Source organism: Lactuca serriola, chromosome 3, assembly GCF_051521515.1.
Source record: "Lactuca serriola cultivar US96UC23 chromosome 3, Lser_US96UC23_V15, whole genome shotgun sequence".
Lineage (NCBI taxonomy): Eukaryota > Viridiplantae > Streptophyta > Magnoliopsida > Asterales > Asteraceae > Lactuca > Lactuca serriola.
The window spans coordinates 300768377-300788328 of NC_136410.1; the positions used below are offsets into that span (position 1 = coordinate 300768377).

At 38.5% G+C, this 19952-nt stretch overlaps 1 protein-coding gene across 1 annotated transcript; it reads left to right on the forward strand.

The window, feature by feature from the left end:
• Positions 1-4609: 4609 nt before the first annotated feature.
• Positions 4610-7459, forward strand: LOC145096312 (uncharacterized). Its single transcript, XM_079034061.1, has 3 exons — positions 4610-4688; positions 4733-4930; positions 6912-7459. Exons 1-3 carry the CDS (start codon positions 4610-4612, stop codon positions 7457-7459), a joined length of 825 nt encoding a protein of 274 aa, XP_078890187.1.
• Positions 7460-19952: the final 12493 nt, after the last annotated feature.

Genomic DNA, 19952 nt, shown 5'->3' on the forward strand with positions numbered 1-19952 from the left:
AAACTAATTACCAATTAATTATTGACTAATATGAATTAAACAATATGATTTCTCCTTTAATATATTATTCTCATAATATATTAATAAATCATATTTAATCCTTTCTCTCCTTAATTCATCCTATCATGTTGCTTTAGTGAAAGCAACCCAAAAGGACCATGCACCATCGGGTCAAGTACATACCAAAATAGTTATGGACTTAGACACTAATCCAACACCTGATGCCACCCTTTCTCAAACAAGGATCAAACTTGCCATACTTCCCTAACTATCATAGCTTCTTTGATATAACTCAGATTCCAGAGATCCTCATATCTACAGAAAGATGATGAGAAGCCCTACGTTTTGGCAACTCACTGCAACCCGAGACCTCCTCATGCCTTGCTCGTGGCTCACGAACCCTAATCACGGACAATCTGAAATAGGATGTTACAACAACGGTTTTCAAATGAAAATCATGTTTTAATCGACCAAATGTTGGTTATAATGAACGTTTTCAAAATTGTTTTCAACCAAAAGCAAAACCAATGCTTTCAAAACAAAATTTTAAAAAAATGGAAGTTAATAAAAAGAAAAATGAACTTTAAACCCAAACAACAAAATTTTCTGAATCCTTCGTCGACACAATCAGTTAAAGCTTCATTTACCAAAGGAAGAACTGATATGAAGAATATTAATCATTGGATCGAAGGAAAGGGTAAGCATTATCAATCTTTGAAATTTTCTCAAGAGGATACTTGATATGCTTATGAAAGCTACTTGAATGAGTCATTAAATGGCAATTCTTCATCAAAAGAGTCGAATCCCCCAGTTCGACAATGGAAAGTTGCTCCCAAAGCAAAGGTTGTTTTGAAATGAACTGCAAAGGAAAAAGGGAAAGTCAGTGTTGAACCTAAACCAAAGAATGATTTCATTTCGATACTCATAACTAATGAAGTGGACTGAATCGATAACTTGAAATCCAAAGTTCGTAATTGGGTGCTAGGTTCTTCATTTCACAATGCTTTTCAAACTAATTACCAAGGACCCAAAAAGCCTTGGGGACCTAAATTTTTTCCATTCATTTCAGGTTTTAAATGACGAACAATATGATGAAAAATGGTACATCAATAGTGGTTGCTTTCGTCACATGACTGGTAGGATGGAAAACTTGCAAGATTAAAAAAGATTGGAAAATGCTGGTGTTAGGGTCAGGATCCTTACAATATTCAGGATCCTTAGCTACCTCAGGAAACCGACTAATTACTGTTATAATTTTTATTAATATTTATAATGGTCATATCTTGTCTATAATTAACATGTGTGTAGAAGTAGTCAAGTGAAGACCAATTCTCAATGAAGAATCGTCTCAACAATGTTGAAGACCTGGAATACTAGGTCAAATAACGTTCATGAAGTTGGTTATATAGGATCCTAGAAATATCAGGCATCTTGTTGGCTAGTTTAGACTATAAATTGACACTTGTAATATGCACACAACACAATGTTTTTTTAGTCTAAGCTTACTCTACGAAATTCTTTATTTATTCTTAATAAGAACTCACTGTAATCTTCATTTTATATCAATAAAAGCATCAAGTCAGGTGGTCATTATCACCTCCCAAGGTTTAATGTCGTAGATCCTAGCAAGGATCAAAGGAAACCGTTGTGTCACTTTTGTTTACCATTTGCTATTACACAATCTGAACATCACATCCTCTTGTTCAATTTGGTTGATTAGTGCTTGTGTAACTTTTGACCAAAACAATTTGGTGCTCACCGTGGGGCCATGGTGTTCAAAATCCTCGAAAAAAATCATGTTCACACATCCAATCCTCTCTTCGTCTTCTGCTCCTTCCATTCCAAACCAAAAACCTACCACCTCCTCCTAGTGGCCCCCCATACTCAGAGGAAAATGCTTGACACTTCCAAGAAAAGCAACCCCTCTAATCTAGGAAGTTTGGGATCCTCAAGGCTCCAAGATCCAACAACCTCAATTACTATTGCAGAATACTATTATGATAAAGAAAATGACACAATAGGTGACTCAACAGCAGGAGGAGAATAGATCACTACTCAAAGAAGTGGAGAGGAGGAAGGTGGAATTTCAAAAATCCCTGGAAACAATGCCCACAGTTGTGCAACCAAGGAACCTAGACTTCGATAATGCAGAATCCTCAGAAAGTCGCTAGAAGATCACAATTCCTACTACTGTGGCGTCACCCTGGGGGGTAACTATGGACAACCGATCATCCATGATCAATAATCTCAATGAGCCTTTCAACACTTCTAGAAACCTTGATTCTAGTAACTTCTTAAACAACAATACTATTAATACTAACGATGCTAACGTTGATGCAGGAATAAACCCAAACATGGCCAAGTCTCTTCAACAAATAAGACAAATGATCTCCAATGTACTTGGAGTGGTCCAACCAATACCAAAAGCATCTCCTACAAGCCAAATGATCTCGATATTAGCTCCTGCGACAGCTGATATCGAAATTCCTAAGCACTTCCAAACCCCCAGCATGAAGCTATACGATGGAACTATGGATCCTAAAGAGCATATAGCCCAATACAGAGAAAGGATAGAGATCATTCCCATCCCAGGGCACTTGAAGGAAGCTTACCTATGTAAAGGGTTTGGGTCAACCCTTATAGGATCAACTTACAAATGGCTGCTAAATGTTCCCCCATACTCAATTACTTCATTTGCACACTTAGTCAATATCTTTAATAACCAGTTCTCTTGCAGCAGAACCTTCGAGAAGATCACTAGTGATCTCTACCAGGTGGTTCAAGATCCTTAGGAAAAACTTAAGGACTTTGTTAACAGGTTTAGCAGGGAAGCTCTAAGCATCCCCAACATTGACATGGACACTGTTGTAGAAGCCTTTAAAATGGGACTAAGAAAGGGTTCACCCTTCTATGAAGACCTTGTGATGACCCCATGAAAAATATTGGATGAAGTCAGGTGCCGAGCATTGAGGCTCATAAGGCTAGATGAGGATAGAGAGATCCATAAGGGAAGCAACCCTTCAGATCAATATGAGAACCCCAACAGGAAGGCCGAATCCTCGACTCAAAGATCCTACAAATCAAAGCCTTATTCCAAACCGGATCATCACAGGGTTAATGCCCTTGAAGATGGTGGAGAAGAAGAAGAGCTTCCTAAAATCACTGACTTTTATTTTTCTATGGATGTTTCTGGTGTAATTCATGCTATGCAGTATCTTGGAGACAAAGCAAGATGGCCAAAGAGAGACAGAAAGTCGACCGCTTGGAAAGACAAGTCCAAATGGTGTGCTTACCACGAAGACTTTGGCCACATGACGGAGAATTGTGCAACCCTAAGAAAAGAAATCAGGTACCTCCTTAGTAAAGGACACCTCAAAGAGATCCTCGGTAGAAAAAGAGAAGAATCCAAGGAGAACAGCAAGGATGATCACAAGATCCTAGAGAAGCCATGATCTCCACCCTCTGATGCTAAAATAATTAATTTTATCTCAGACAGATCGAACATATGTGGTACCTCTTATTCTCAGGATAAAAGACATGCCAATGTCTCTAAAACAGAAGAGGAAGATATACCATGGAAGAATACCATGATTAGCAGTGAAAAAGAAATCACATTTCACGAGACGGGCAGTGAAGGAATTCAGGATCTTCACCATGACGGACTCGTGATAACACTGTACATGGCTAACCATTTCTTCAGAACGATCCTTATTGACAAAGCATTCTCGGTCAATATCATACTCCTAGATGCATTGAAAATAATGAGCATCCCAGAATCAGTGATAGTTAGGAGATCCTTAGTCCTCATAGGATTTAGCAAGGAAACAAAACACATAATTGGAGAAATAAAGCTACCAATATACATAACATGGGTAAAATCTATACAAAATTTATGTGTTATTGACACCTTATCTTCTTATAATGTGATACTAGGTAGACCATGGATCCATGATATGAAAGTGGTTCCATCAACATTCCATTAGTGTGTGAAGTTACCCACTCCATGGGGAATAGTGAAGATCATAAGAGATCAACAAGAATCGAAAGAATGCTACAAAACCTCTATGAAATCTACGACCAAACCCCAACAAGAATAACAATTAAGGAAGGGGTCACGACATGTTTTGGAGACAAAGGAACAAGACATAAAGGAAGTGCCCCTGGGCATCGAGGATTCTTAAGCTAAAGTCCTCATAGGATCCTTAATGCCCGAGCAGATCGAGCATGATCTATTAAATTTCTTAAGAACCCAAAGCAAGACATTTGCATGGAACACACAAAGATATAACAGGAATAGACAAAAGTATTATTACCCATAAACTTAATATTGATCCTTCTTTTAGACCAATACACCAAAAGAGAAGGAAGTTTGCACCTGAAAGGAATAAAATCATCCATGAGGAAGTAGAAAAGTCCTCAAAACAGGGATGATAAAGGAAGTAAAGTTCCCAAGATGGCTAGCTAACGTGGTTGTCGTACAAAACAAAAATGAAAAATGGTGAGTATGTTTAGATTACATAGATCTTAACAAGGCTTGTCGTAACGATCCCTTCCCTCTACCGCATATTGACTCTATGACACGACAACTGGCCATGAACTCCTGACATTCATGGATGCTTCAGCAGGATTCCAACGAATCCAAATGGAACCATTAGACCAAGAAGATACTGCATTCATAACACCAACATGTATATATTGTAACACCGTAATGCCTTTTGGTCTTAAAATGCAGGTGCGACATATCAAAGGTTGGTAAATTGGATGTTCAAAGACAAGACTGGAGACACCATGGAAGTTTATATTGATGACATGGTAGTGAAATCAATGAGAGTCGAAGATCACCTCAGAGAGCTTAAGGAAGCATTTGACATCCTGGACGAGTACAGTATGAAGCTGAACCCACTCAAATGTCACTTTGGAATTAAGTCAGGTAAGTTCCTTGGATACATGGTAACAAAATGAGGGATAGAAGCAAGCCCGTAAGAGATCAGAGCAATCATGGAATTAAGAGCCCCATCTTCAACTAAAGATATCCAAAGGCTAACCAGAAGAGTAGCAACACTCAACAAGTTCATTTCAAGATCCTTAGAATGGAGCAAGCCCTTTTACGATATCTTGAAAAAGAACAAGAAATTCGAGTGGAAGGAAGAACACGAGAAAGCCTTCAAGGAACTCAAAAAATATCTAAACTTTGCTCCACTATTAATGAAACCTATAGATGGAGGACCCCTTATTCTCTACCTCTCAATATCCCCAAACGCGATATGTGCCGTTCTGGTCAAGGATCTTACTGGGGATCAACATCGTATCTACTATGTAAGTAAGAGTCTCCTAGATCCTGAAACCAAGTACTCTCACCTCGAAAATTTAATTCTTTCCTAGTAACTACTTCTGCCAAATTAATACACTATTTCGAAACACACACGATACATGTAAAAACTAACTATCCTATCAAGAATGTCATGAGATAACCAGAAACGTCAAGAAGGATAGCAAAATGGTTTGTGAAGTTAAGCACATTTGACATCAGATACGAACCAATATCTGCTATAAAATTACAAGCATTAGCACACTTGGTGGCTGACTTTAGCGATGATCTACAAAACAAAGTAGACATGGAAGCGAAGTAACTCCTAGAAGATGAACACATGGGATAATGGATGCTATTCAAAGATGGAGATTCAAATAAAAAAGGAACGGGCCTAGGGATCATACTAAAGTGGCCACAGGGGTACATCATACCCCAGGCAGTTATTTGTGACTTCAACAATACCAACATGGAAGCAGAATACGAAGATCTCATCATGGGACTACAATTGGCTAACGATCTTCAAATAAGGGATCTTTAGGTATTTTTCGATTCTTTATTACTAACCAATCACTACAATGGATCTTATGCAGTGAAAGGTGAAAAATTAGCATTCTATATAGAGATCCTCAGAAAACTAGCTTCTGACTTTGAAAACTTTAGCCTAACCTAAGTTACCAGAGAACAAAACATAGAAACAGATGCATTAGAGAATTTTGGATCCACCCTTGGGATCCCATCAGAGATGAAGATTCTTGTAACCCATATAATAACCCCAGGAATAGAAATCCTCTCCAACAAATCAGAAGATCCTGAGCATCCGATAAGCATAGCGGTTATTGAAGATCCTGACTCTAGGGTCTTTCCTCAAAAGGATCCTGGTGAACAGGATCCTCAAAGAAGTCTGCGATCATGGACCCAACCCATTACGGAGTATCTTCGAAATGGTAGAATCCTGACAAAAGAAAAAAGAGAAAGATAATTTAGAACGAGAGTCTAAATATTCATGTTAATCCAAGGTAAACCTTACAAAAAATCTATGGCAAATCCACCCTTTAGATGCTGGGAGGATCCAGAAGTTGTAGAAGTCTTAAAAAGATATACACGAAGGAGATTGTGGCAATCACACCGGGGGTAGGTCCTTATGCTCCAAAATACTAAGAACATGATACTACTGGCCAACCATGAAAAAAAGACTCCTTTCTACATACGCAAAAGTGGGATGCTTGCCAAAGATACAAAAACATCCTGCATCAACTGGCAGAACCTCTACATCCTATTATCTCCCCATGGCGATTCATGAAATGGGGAATGGGTATAGTAGGAAAAACTACCAATGGCCCCAAGAGGAAAAGTTTTCATGATGATGATGAACGATTAGTTCTCCAAATGGATCAAACCTGAAGCTTTCGTTCAGGTAAGAGACAAAGAGGTAGTATCGTTTATTAAACGTAATATTCATACCAGGTTCGGGATCCCGGCTGAAATTATATGCGACAATGGATTCGATTTTTATTAGCAAAAGGACAAGTGATTTTTGTAGAAGCTGGGGGACCAAAATGATAATGTCCACCCTATTCACCCCAATCTAATGGTCAAGCAGATTCTAGCAACAAAACCATAATTAACAATTTGAAGAAAAGGCTGGACAAAAAGAAGGGAAGATGGGCAGAAGAGCTTCCTTTTGTTTTGTGGGCAGATAGAACCACTTCCAAAGCGGCCACAGGTCAGACCCCCTATTCACTAGTGTTTGGTATAGAAGCAGTAATCGCAAATGAAGTAGTGATCCCAACGGCAAGATACTTGTTGCAAGACCAAGAGAATAACGACAGGATCCTAGCACAGGATCTTAACACTATTGAAGAGCTTAGGGATCTTGCCAAAATATGCACTGCTGCTCATCAACAAAGAATCACCAAGGCTTATAATAGGAATATAAGGGTCAGAAGGTTTCAAATAGGAGACTTGGTATTAAGGAAAACATTCCAAAAGACCAAGGATCCTAGTGAAGGAACATTGGCTCCTAAATGGGAAGGACCATATCTTATAGATTCTGAAGCAGGAAAAGGAGCATATTGGCTAGCAGCACTTGAAGGAGACATTCTGCTAAGATCTTGGAATGCTATACACCTCAAAACATACTACATGTAAGTAGGATCGATTGATCCAAAATGAATCGAAGGTACACATGTTCTATAACTTTAAAATTTTATTATTACTATTTTCCTCCTCGAATACATTACTTAAGCATTAGAGGGGCGTTCGCTAGACTAACGCCCACCCCTAGCTAACGTTTGCTATGTAGAACGACGTACGGTGAAGGATCCTCAAGATTGAAGATCCTGAAGACATCATGATACTCACTATCATAGATCCTGAAACATCAGGATCCTCACAATCGAAGATCTTGGAACATCTGGATCCTCAAGTTTAACCACCTAGAAACACAAGGAACTCAACACATGAAGATCTCAATACATGGTAAAATCCATTATATTTAACAATATAATCTCTAAACTGTCATGTATACAAGCTAGAGATAGATCATCTCTCCCACGCTTAAGGGTACTTAGTCCCCTATGAGGTTTAAAGATCTAATTACATCTTTTACATGAACTAAGGTATATGCACCTCGCTTGGACGCATGATATCTAACTGTGGGATACGGGTATCGGGATCATTTCATGATTCAGTGGCTTGGCAACCCTCTTATCTTTGAAACAAGTTGAGATCCTTAAGGTTTATAACATTTTCATGTTATCGAAAAATTGGGATCCTACCCCAGTAATTACTTAAGGTTTACAACATTTTCATGTTATCCAGAAAATCGGGATCCTACCCAGTAACTACTTAAGGCGTATAACATTTTCATGATATCAAAGATTGGGATTTTGCCCCGGAAATTACATAAGGTCTATAACATCTTCATGTTATCACACGTTCAGAATTTTCCTAGATAATACGGTCAAATTGTAACATTTTCATGTTATTTATCAAATGAATTATATCACAAGATGGCATCCTCCCCGGAATTTAACATTAACAAGCTATCTATTTTGTCAAATTCTATGATCTAAATAGGTTATCCTAAGGGGAAATTTCCCTTATGAGATCTTAGACCCTTATTAGGATCTCTGACAGTAAGGTTCCTTGACCTTAAGGATCCCCATCAACCTTCATTGGTAAGAAACCTCATTCTCACTAGTGAACCAAAGTTTTCTCCTAAGTTGGAATTTGTCCCAAGTAAGCTCTAGGATTCAAAGACTCATAAAGCTGAAAGAGAAACTCGAAGACAATCAACCATGCAGAAAAACCATGAGACAGATGTAAAAGGAAAATGATACCATAGCATTCAAAAGAAGAAAGGGTTGCATATCAACCCAACCAAAAGGTTAATTGTCTTACATCTCTAACAAAAAAACTACTTAAACCAAGTTTTACAGGCCTAGACCTTAGTCTGGTCATCATCGACCGTGTCCTTCATCTCCCCTCCTCTGGTCAACATCAACATAGGATCCTGATTGGTGTAATAGGCTTATCGATCATCTTGGCTTACGCCTCACGCCATCCCTCCATGTCCCAAGAACTCGTATTTTCCAGATCCTCAGCCAACTTGATCTTAGCCTGCAGAATAGCTATCATAGCACTTCTCTTGGCATCAACAATGACCTCCTCGGGATCCTCAATATGATCTTCTTCCTTTTAAACTTTCTGTTTGCTCAATAACTCCACCCTTTAGAGAAGATCACCATTGGTGACCCTACATGCTTTCTCCTGCTCTTGTAGAACAAATTCAACTTTATCAACACAGACCATGAGGTTGTTGGTAACGTGGGAAATGTGGCAAGAGTACAAAAAAGGTTACCATGGCGAGTCCATCGAAGTCTGATCCTGTTCCTATTCAGAAGGAGGTTAGAACGCCTATTCAAGTTCCTGATCCTAAAGAACTTGTAAAGGAAGTGGTACCTTCGAAGTCTGGTGTTCTTAAGAGATTAAAGAAAATGGAACATAGGCCTCATTATTCACCTAATCGGCCTAGTGTCGGAGAGGCACCTGAGAAGTCTCTTTCTTCACCCAAGAGTGTTTCTATAAAGAAGAGGATTCTTAAGCCTCAAATTAGTCGAAAGGATGTTAAGATTCATGAGATTCCAGCTTTGGTATCTCCAACTTCGAAGAAAATTCAAGCTCATAAGATGGTGAAGAAGCTTACGAAGAAGCAAAATCAGGTTAAAGATCCAATGGATGAGGTATTTCACGAAATTGATTATGAAGATAGTGGAATGTTTTAATCTACACTTCGTCATGAAGATCTGAGCTTTCCATCACCTCAGAGGGACTCTCTAGTCAACTCGACTTTCAAGGTGATTGGAAGTCTTGATGGAAATGTGGAAAGATATTATATGGATACAACCACTAATATGGGTGATCGTTCGAAACAATCCATACCTGAGAAGACTTTGGTCATACCACCCAAAGTTTTGCTTGCCAACTCCAATATAGAGGAGCTGTGAACTTCAGGCATCACTGCGAACATATCTAATATGGATGCAAATGTCAATATGGGTGATTGGGTGTCGGCATCTCAAGCCCAAGTTAATTTGGATTCTATAATTGTTTCATATACATTCGAAGCATCTGGTATTGATACAACCACTTCGCTACCACCGATTCATTCACCCATTTCTACATCTTTACCTCAATCCACAACTTCACCCACATAACAAAACATTTTGAATCAACCCATCATATCCTTATTTCCTTCTCAATCCACTAAAGGATCTAAATCCATTCTGGATGATACCACAGAGGAAGATGATTATATGGTTTCTTTTGGCGATCTCCAATTTGATCCTGAGGAGGAGAAAATACCAGATCATATGCTTATGTATGGTAAGCAGTATAAGACTCTTAACTACAAACTCAATTCATTACTCCAGCTTCATGTTGATGCTGAGAGTTGACATAGTGTCTCTGGAATTGAAATCAATGTTATTCTCAAGAAAAAGAAACTTTGGTTGAAAGTCATGCTGGATCAAATGGATAAAAACAATGAACTGTGTGTGAAACATCATTCTGAGTCGTTTAATAATGAAGTAAAGGATTTATAGGCAGTTGCCAAGGAACGACACATTCTTTTTGTTGAAGTTGTAAATAAAGTAAGAGAGGATGTCAATTCAAAGCTTGAGGAGATTCGTTCTGATATGGAAAAGGAGGTTGCAACGATTCATCACAATTACTCACATCTTAACACTAAGGTGGATATTATTGCTACTTTTATGACTACGGTTGTTGAATCTTACACTTCTTTACTTCCCAAAGTTGATAAGAAGTCTGAGTCTGATACTCAAAGTTTTGCAAAATTGTAAGAACTCCACGACAGTTTGAAGGTGTTAGTTTCGAAACTTTGGTGTTTTTCCCAGTCTTCGATTACTCAAGAATCCTTATCTTACAAGCTTATGTCTTTGGAGTCCACACTCAAGGCTAAATTATCCCCACTTATGAATCTTGTTCATCTAATTCCATATGATGCCCCACCTATTCATACAGGGGTGCAAAGGGGAGAAAAGAGTGTTGAATGAGATCGAGTGTTGGTATGGGTTCATCAAAATTTGCTGGTAGTAGTTCATATTAAGATGAAGATGATGGAAAATTTGTTGGGAAGGTTATGTCGACACAGATTCCTACTTCATTGCCTAAATCCATGGTTTCAATAACTTCAACTTCTATCACAACAAAGCCATTGACAAAAGGAATTGTTATTGGTTCATCTACTAGTGCATCAAGTTTGAATCCACCTTTATCAAATGAAGAAGTGAAAGGAAAAGGAAAGGGTATTAGAATTGAGCCAATTGCAGAAGCAAAGAAGATGAATTTAGAAAAAGAAATGGAAAAACAAAGATAAATACAAAGCATCTTAAGGCAAAGGCAAAGTGATCAACATTTACTATATCAGAAAAAGTAAGGTTTTTCTAGAGAAACTTAATGTACTTTTCGAAAGAACAAAGAACAGTTTTTCCAAAACAAAATACTTATGAACTCACCAGCTTTATGTCGATACTCTTTCAAAACCTACTTTTATTCTCAGGACACTAGGAGACAGGTTCATGCACCGGGTTCAAGAAGATGGAGCATATTAGCTTCGAGTGTTTACTTGTTATATACATTTGATGACAATCATGTATGATTTAAATGTAATGTAAACATAATTCTATTAATTCAATGGTTGTTGTTGCTTTGATTACTATTATTCAATTGTTATGATACTTCACATGACGTCCTTCGCCCCCGAACGTTTCCGCCATCTCGGTTTGGGGGTGTGGCATTATATGTCAAGTGGACAGTGTGTCACACCCCCAAACCAAGGATGGCGGAAACGTCCGAGGGTGGAGGACTTCATGTAGAGTATCACAACAACGAGTATAATAGTGCTCAAAGTAAATACAACCATCATAAATATAATTGAAAAAGTTACACCAAAGTATATGTTTACATGATTCGAATCAATTACATTATGAAACAAAATGAACTGTTTGACGATTTATCGTCCCATCCTCAAAACGTTGTTGATTTCCTGCTTTCACTGAATTCCTGAGAATACAAGTAGTTTTGAAAAAGTGTCAACACAAAGGTCGGTGAGTTCATAAGAGATTTTGTTGGAGAAGTAAACCGTTTTCCTTGTAAAAGCGATAGAATATGTATCCAGAAAATCCGATATTTTCTTTATAAAATTTATGTAATGTAGTCTTACAACCGACGACCAAAATGTATAAGTAACCTCTCTTACTAATAGAAAATGATATGTGTTTGAATTGACATAAACGCGCTTGAATTAAATGAAATTCCCGTAAATTCTTATGTTTGTTAATACTTTATGTATATGTAGTCCTAAATCTCAGGACCGAGAAAAATAACAAGTATTGTCCATACTTAAAGTTATAAATGTGGTTTCAAATGATGTGTAGTCATAAATACCAAAACCGAAAGTGTACAGTAATATCTGTACTTATTGAGATAAAAAGTGATTTTTAAAATCGACATAAAACCCATTTAATTTTATAAAAAATCCAGCAAACTTTATGTATTGTTATATCCCTATGTGAGTCGCTATAATCATATTATGACTAAATGAACCTGCCACGACGTTTCTCAGGCGTCGTAAAACTGAAATGACATTTGTCACCCGTAGACCTGCAGGTCCCACTGTAGCTAGCAGCAAGGTGTGGGGTGTCAAACCCAATATAGATCTATACACAACTATCACGTTCTCCCTCCAGGAGACTCTGATTATAACTAACAGGAATTTATATCCCGCACTCGGACGTACGGAAAGAGATTGTCTCACAATTTAGGTTAACAAGTTTACAAGTTGTGTGCGGGAGTGTAAAACCTTTCTGTATGAATGTACCCTTTTTGTACGTGTGTGTTATGTGATGTATCATAAACTATACCTATTATAGTTTATCCAAAACGTCTGTAATGTATAAGAATTCTTTTATGAATGCTTTAATGCTATGAATCCATAAACTATGCTCATTATAGCTTAATATACGTGTTCTAAATGAATGAATAATCTTATTATGAATGACTATATTTCAGTTTATGATGATAAACTAACATGGAAACACACTCAATATTTGGAACTTATCGTTATACACTTTGCTCAACATAATACAAAGTGTTATGAAAGTTATAAGCTGTTAACAAATTTTCAACCTTTCTACACTGTTTTTGAAAATTCATAGAAAAATCATACGAAGCTGAAAACTAAATCCGTAAATTCTGAGAGTTCCCAAAATGTGTCTAGTTTACTCATAATTTTTATCATGATTTTTAATGATCTCTAACTTGGGTGAAAAGGTCCATAATCACAGACTGGTCCGGATTGGTGTTTGAAACGATAGGTAGTTTTGTAAAAATCACCATAAATTGTAGAAAAATCGTATGGAGATGTGCAAGTAGTCATTTTAAAGCTAAGAACTGGAATTACTTACACCTAAAACAATTTTTCAAAAAAAAAATGTTTAAGTTGTCCAAAACAGTCCGTGAATGGAGTCCAACTTTTCTGATGAAAGCTGTTAGAAAAATTTAGTTATGTTCTTGGTGTTTTAACTTGTATCCCCCCCCCCCCCCCCCTAAAACCTTGAGAAAACATGAAAATGTAGGGGTATGAACTCACCTTAAGTGTTTTCAATAGATGATTGTTGAAGAATGGAGGTGTTTAACTCAAGAACACTTGGAGATGCCTTCAAGATTTTTGAGAATCTAGCATCATAGTTATGGAGTTTGTATAAGCAATCAATGATTTGAGTAGAATGAAGTGTAAAAATCACAAGGAGGATGAATTACACTTACCAAGAGTGGAAGAACACTTGATGATCAGCCTTGAGATCTTGAATTAGAAAGAAAAGTTGGAGAGATAAGTTGGAGTTGAATCTTTGGTGGAATGAGAGTGATTGAAAGAAAATGAGGAGGGAGGTTGAGTGACCAGCCCTAGAACGTGGGGATGGCTTGTGAGAGGGGTAAAAAGTACAAGGAAGTGACAAGGTATGGTGGGGAGGAGTGTGGGTTAATCATGGAGTGGGTATGGGGTTGCTTGTGTCATAAAATAAGGTAAGGTCAACACTCTACCTTTGTACTTTACCTACTCTCTTTTGGATAAGGTTTTATCCATAAAATGTGATTAAATCATTAATTTAGGGGTCTTTTATTTTAAACTAAAGTTTTGGGTGAAAATCCTATGTCAAAACAATTAAAAACGGGCTTAAAACGTGAATTTAATCGAAAACCGGGAGAAAAAGGCTTCCCAGCGAGGCCTCTCGGTCCTAGGCCGATGTTCGGTCATGATGGTGCTGATTCGGAAGCGAGAGGCGCGAGCCAGAAGCGAGAACCGAAGGGCGAGGGTTTGGTCCGAAGAGAAGTCAGAAGCGAAGGTCAGGAGGGAAGCTTCGGTCCTCGGTCCTCAGAAGAGAAGGTTCGGTTCGGAGATAGAAGGCGAGAAGTCAGAACCGAATGAACTGTAGTGAACAGTACCTTCGGTTCGGTTCAGCAGCCTTCTTTATCAGGAGGGTTCGGTTCCTAAGAGGGGTTTCGGTTCCTAAGAGGGGTTTCGGTTCCTTAGGTCCGTTTTTCGCGTAGACTTCCGTTTTTGGGCTGTTTTCGCCAAATTCGAGGGTCGGGATGTCCCGAGTGATTATAGAAAGTTGGGAGAGATTTCGAGAGAGATTTGAGAGAGATTCCACATACTCAGAGAGATTTGGGAGAGATTTGACACACTTGGAGAGAATTCACATACAAAGAGATATTTGGGAGAGATTTCACATACTTAGAGAGATTTGGGAGAGATTTGACATTCTTGGAGAGATTTCTCATACAAAGAGAGATTTGGGAGAGATTTCACATACTTAGAGACATTTGGGAGAGATTTGACATTCTTGGAGAGATTTCTCATACAAAGAGAGATTTGGGAGAGATTTCACATACTTAGAGAGATTTGGGAGAGATTTGACATTCTTGGAGAGATTTCTCATACAAAGAGAGATTTGGGAGAGATTTCACATACTTAGAGAGATTTGGGAGAGATTTGACATTCTTGGAGAGATTTCTCATTCAGAGAGAGATTTGGGAGAGATTTCACATACTTAGAGAGATTTGGGAGAGATTTGACATTCTTGGAGAGATTTCACATACAGAGAGATATTTGGGAGAGATTTCACATACTTAGAGAGATTTGGGAGAGATTTGACATTCTTGGAGAGATTTCTCATACAAAGAGAGATTTGGGAGAGATTTCACATACTTAGAGACATTTGGGAGAGATTTGACATTCTTGGAGAGATTTCTCATACAAAGAGAGATTTGGGAGAGATTTCACATACTTAGAGAGATTTGGGAGAGATTTGACATTCTTGGAGAGATTTCTCATACAAAGAGAGATTTGGGAGAGATTTCACATACTTAGAGAGATTTGGGAGAGATTTGACATTCTTGGAGAGATTTCTCATTCAGAGAGAGATTTGGGAGAGATTTCACATACTTAGAGAGATTTGGGAGAGATTTGACATTCTTGGAGAGATTTCACATACAGAGAGATATTTGGGAGAGATTTCACATACTTAGAGAGATTTGGGAGAGATTTGACATTCTTGGAGAGATTTCTCATTCAGAGAGAGATTTGGGAGAGATTTCACGTACTTAGAGAGATTTGGGAGAGATTTGACATTCTTGGAGAGATTTCACATACAGAGAGATATTTGGGAGAGATTTCTGATAAGAAGAGATGGAGTGAACACGATTGAGAGAGGTTTCATTGGTGACCCTTTTTGAGTGTTCGGTTTCGCAATGCAGGGTCCGTAAGCCCCGTTAAGCCTTGTTTAAGGATCTTGCATACTCCCGATGAGTATGCAACATTGTTTTATCGGTTTGGCTCGCCACGTACCACAGTTTTAGGTTAAGGAGATCTAGATGTACGCACTTTTCAATTTATGATTTCTCATTAGAATAGAGAGTTGTTTAGAAATTACATAACGTAAACTCTAATACTCACGGCAAATTGAGTTGACCGGTTTGACTTGTTGACTTTAGTTGACTTTGACTTGACCGAAAATTGACGGTTGTCACATCATCCCCCCGTTAGAGGGAATTTCGTCCCAAAATTTGAATTTAGGCAAGGCGTGTGTGACAACCCGATATTTCAACTCTTTGTAATGACCAAAAAGGGTCAAGTATTGTAACCACTTTTGTGTAATAAAATTTACTTTCATAATAAAATGTACAAATAGTTCTATTTAATTTCCTTCTATGTTTAAATGTCTTTGAACCATGATCGTACGTGAAAAGAACGCCCAAATCCGACTTCATATAGCGAAGTTATGATTTTTCCAAGTTCGGCTTAGCAACAGAAATCTAAAAACTCGAATCGGAGATCGAGCGACTTTTAGCCGGAATGACCTAAACGAGAATCGAAGGTCTCGACAATGGTATTCCAGTGGTAAAAAGTCTGGCAAAAACCGACATCAGATAAAGAAGTTATGAATTTTCAAAGAAATTCCTTAAACACGATGAGTTTAAAATATATAATAAAAAAATAAATTCGGAATTTGCCGACGGAGTCTAAACGAAAATTGTAGAGCGTAGTCTCACCTACGCGTAGATATAAAGACCATCGAAAACGGAGTTCGTATGAAGAAGATATGAATTTTTGAATTTTATTAAATAAATTATATATTTATTTAATTCAAAAATCGGACCTTATCCGAAGAGGGGTCAGCGTCCTCATCCGAGGTACGCGCTGCGTACCCCTGTACGCCCTGCGTACCCGAGAGACTTGGCCTCTGATCGTCCACGGCGCCCTATCCGAGGCGTCCGACCCGTCCAAAACGTCCGACCTGTCCGACCCGTCGTCCCATCCGACCCGCCTCCCCAGCAACCCGTCCCATCCGAAGCCGAGGCAGTCGAGGCTTCGGTCATGCATGACGTACGCGTACGCGCTGCGTACGAGTGTACGCCCCGCGTACCGAGGCAGTTCAGCCTTCCTATATATAGGATGCGAGGGCTTCCGAGAAAAGGGCTCATTTCTCTCCTCTCTCTCACAATCTTGCCTCGTTTTCCGTGCCCGTTCAAACCCGAAGCTCTGGTCTTTTTGCTCAAGTCCCGAGGGTTGATTTTACTCCCGAGATTCCCGAGAATCCCGAGGAAAATCCGTTTCCCGAGACGAAACTCTGCCCGGTTTTCCATCTCGCTATCTTCAAACTTTCAAGTGAGTTCATACCCCTTAATTTACCTTTTAAATATTTTATAAATTCTTTTATATGCTTTCAAGGGGGGGATTACAAGTAAAACACACGAGTATTATCGTGTGTTACATAAAGAAACTCTTTTATATGCTGTTATATATGCAAATCACATGCGATTTATAAACCTTTAAGGAACTTTCATATATATAACATATGTTAAAATACCATTCTATCTTTTGAAATATAAATTTGTTGTAATGCATGTATAAACTAAACTTTTCTTAGATTATTCTTGTCTATCTTAGACTCTACACCAAAAATCAATGCTTTCATAAACAAGTGATTCCTTTTCTAGGTATTTCTAAACAAACAAGACACACTTTTAGAAAACTATAATAGGTATAGTTTTACGAACAAATTTCTAACTCTTATGTACTAGAAACCTGAATTTCAAGAAGTTTACTTTCGTATACAAGAACAAACGTAACATTTTAACAAGTAGATCTGTTTTTATGCCACGGTTTTGTGAGACACTAATTTCATGTACGTTCGAGTACACATTTCAAGTCCTATATTATATACCCGAATCCCTTGGAGGGGGAGCGTGGTGTTTGTGTATAGATCTATACGGGCTTGACAACCCGCGCCCTGACTGTTAGCTGCAGTCCACCGTTTGGGGTGACAAACGTCATAACATTCCAACGCCTGAAGAACGTTGTGTATAGGCAATTCGAGTCGATAGTAGGGTTATAAAACTCACAAGGGGTATTAAAAATGCATTGATTTACAAGGTTTTCAAACTCATTGGTTATTTTACACTTACATACATTTTAGAAACAAACATTGGTCTTGAGTGAAGGCAACTTTTATACTAGTAGAAAATATAGGATTTTCTAAACACAAACAAACAAGGACAAAACATTTCATTTCATTCAAACATTGTCATTTAAATACTTATGAAACTCACCAGCTTAAATGCTGATCTACTCTTTCAAAATTACTTGTATGTCCCAGGAAATCAGTAAATTTCAGGTATTCATTTTGCTTTTGATGAAGGGATGCTGCGGCGCCAGTTAAATCTCGTATTTTGACATCATATTGTAATTGGTTTTGAACATGTAACTTTTGACAAATGTAAACTTTCAATTATATATATGATGGTTGTATTGCTTTCTTTACTATGTATTCATTTGTTACGTTACCACATGAAGTCATCCGCCCCCGAACGTTTCCGCCGTTCAGGTTTGGGGGTGTGACAGATTGGTATCAGAGCAATGTTTATAGTGAACTAAGTATATCGAACCACATAAGATATACAAACTATAAATGCTTAAGGGACTAATACTCTCTGGCGAAACAAATTTTCTTTTTACGCTCAAGCATCTTTGCGTTCAACTTAAATTGATAGTTCATTTAAGTACAATTACATGCATACCACAAATTATTTTCATGTTATACAACTATACAAGTATATAGACAAGTTGACACTACGATTGAGACTCGATATATGTAATTAGATTTTGGACAAATATAGCGTGATCAACTATATTTGCCCGAGATTGGACCAACGTATATCGAGGAATGATCGTAGTAAGCAACAAGTCAAACCTTACCAAACCATTACTAGAATCAAACACAAGAATTTAAATACTATAGGAGTATTTGCTATCTAAACTAGTTTAAATTACATGTTTCGCACGTTTCAACTTTATTCCATTCTTATAACCCTATTTCCCGTACAGTCAAATGGCTGGATTTCACCACCCGGGCGACCCCTACTTTCCCAACCAAGGCAACGGAGGATGGATCGAAGATGATCCCGAAGAGGATGAGGAACCCATAGAAGTGGGTGATGACTCCGGTACCGACTCAGAGCCGGGAGTTATCGATCCACCACCCATTCAACCTCCCGTCTTCGTAAGGAACTTTCAAGGACCGACTCCCGTCTGGGGAAGTCACCTCCACCATTGGAGCCAGCAGCAAAACCTACGCCCTCCCTACGGCATGTGCCGGGACTTCTACGATGTCCGAGGCGGAGGTTCAGCTGATCGAGCACTCCCGGTAATGGTGGGTAAGTTAGCCAATCAGTCCTATCAGTCTGGAGTTCAAGCTAGTCGACTCCGGGATGTCAACGTGGAAGTGCAGATTCACACTTCTGACATCCGTAGGCTGGACAAGATACAAGACAATGCTCAACTCCAAACCGAAGCATTTCAAGCGCAAATGATTGCAGCCCTCGCTGAACTGAGGGAACAACAAGCCGCTTTCGATAGGCGTCTAATGGAGTCGAAGCAATCAGATGCGGAGTCAAGCTCCAAGCGCAACCTACGATGCAAGTAGTGCTTGTCAAGGACTCAAATTTTGTTATAGTTTGGGACCTCGGCTAAAAGTATTTAAATTTCTCGAACTTTGTAACCAGAGACCCTTATGGGGGTCAAATTTTCATGATCGTTGTAACAACTTTTATATTAATATAAGTGACACTATTACTACTATGTTAAGTATTTCGTTCAAACCTTGAATGGTCCTTGGGAAGCCAAATACTTGTTTCATACCTTCAGTCTTACAAATAACTTTCATTCTTCTATTTTAAGACTCATACTATCATCTGTTGTTGAACTATAGCGATTTAGTTCATGAGACACATACATTTCCTATTCTATGAAATTCTTATCCTTGTCTTTTCAACATATAGTTGAAGGATGCCTCCACGTAGGAATCCAAGGCGAAACAACAGTGAGGAAGCACCTGTACCACCACCTCCACCACCTCAATTTGATGTTGTTATGTTTCAAGCAGCCGTCACCGCAGCGGTGGCAGCTGCCATATCACAGATCAATAACTCGAGTACTAATGGCTCGGGATCTGGCACACACCTATCCAACCATGACGAGAGTCATGGACCACCTCGA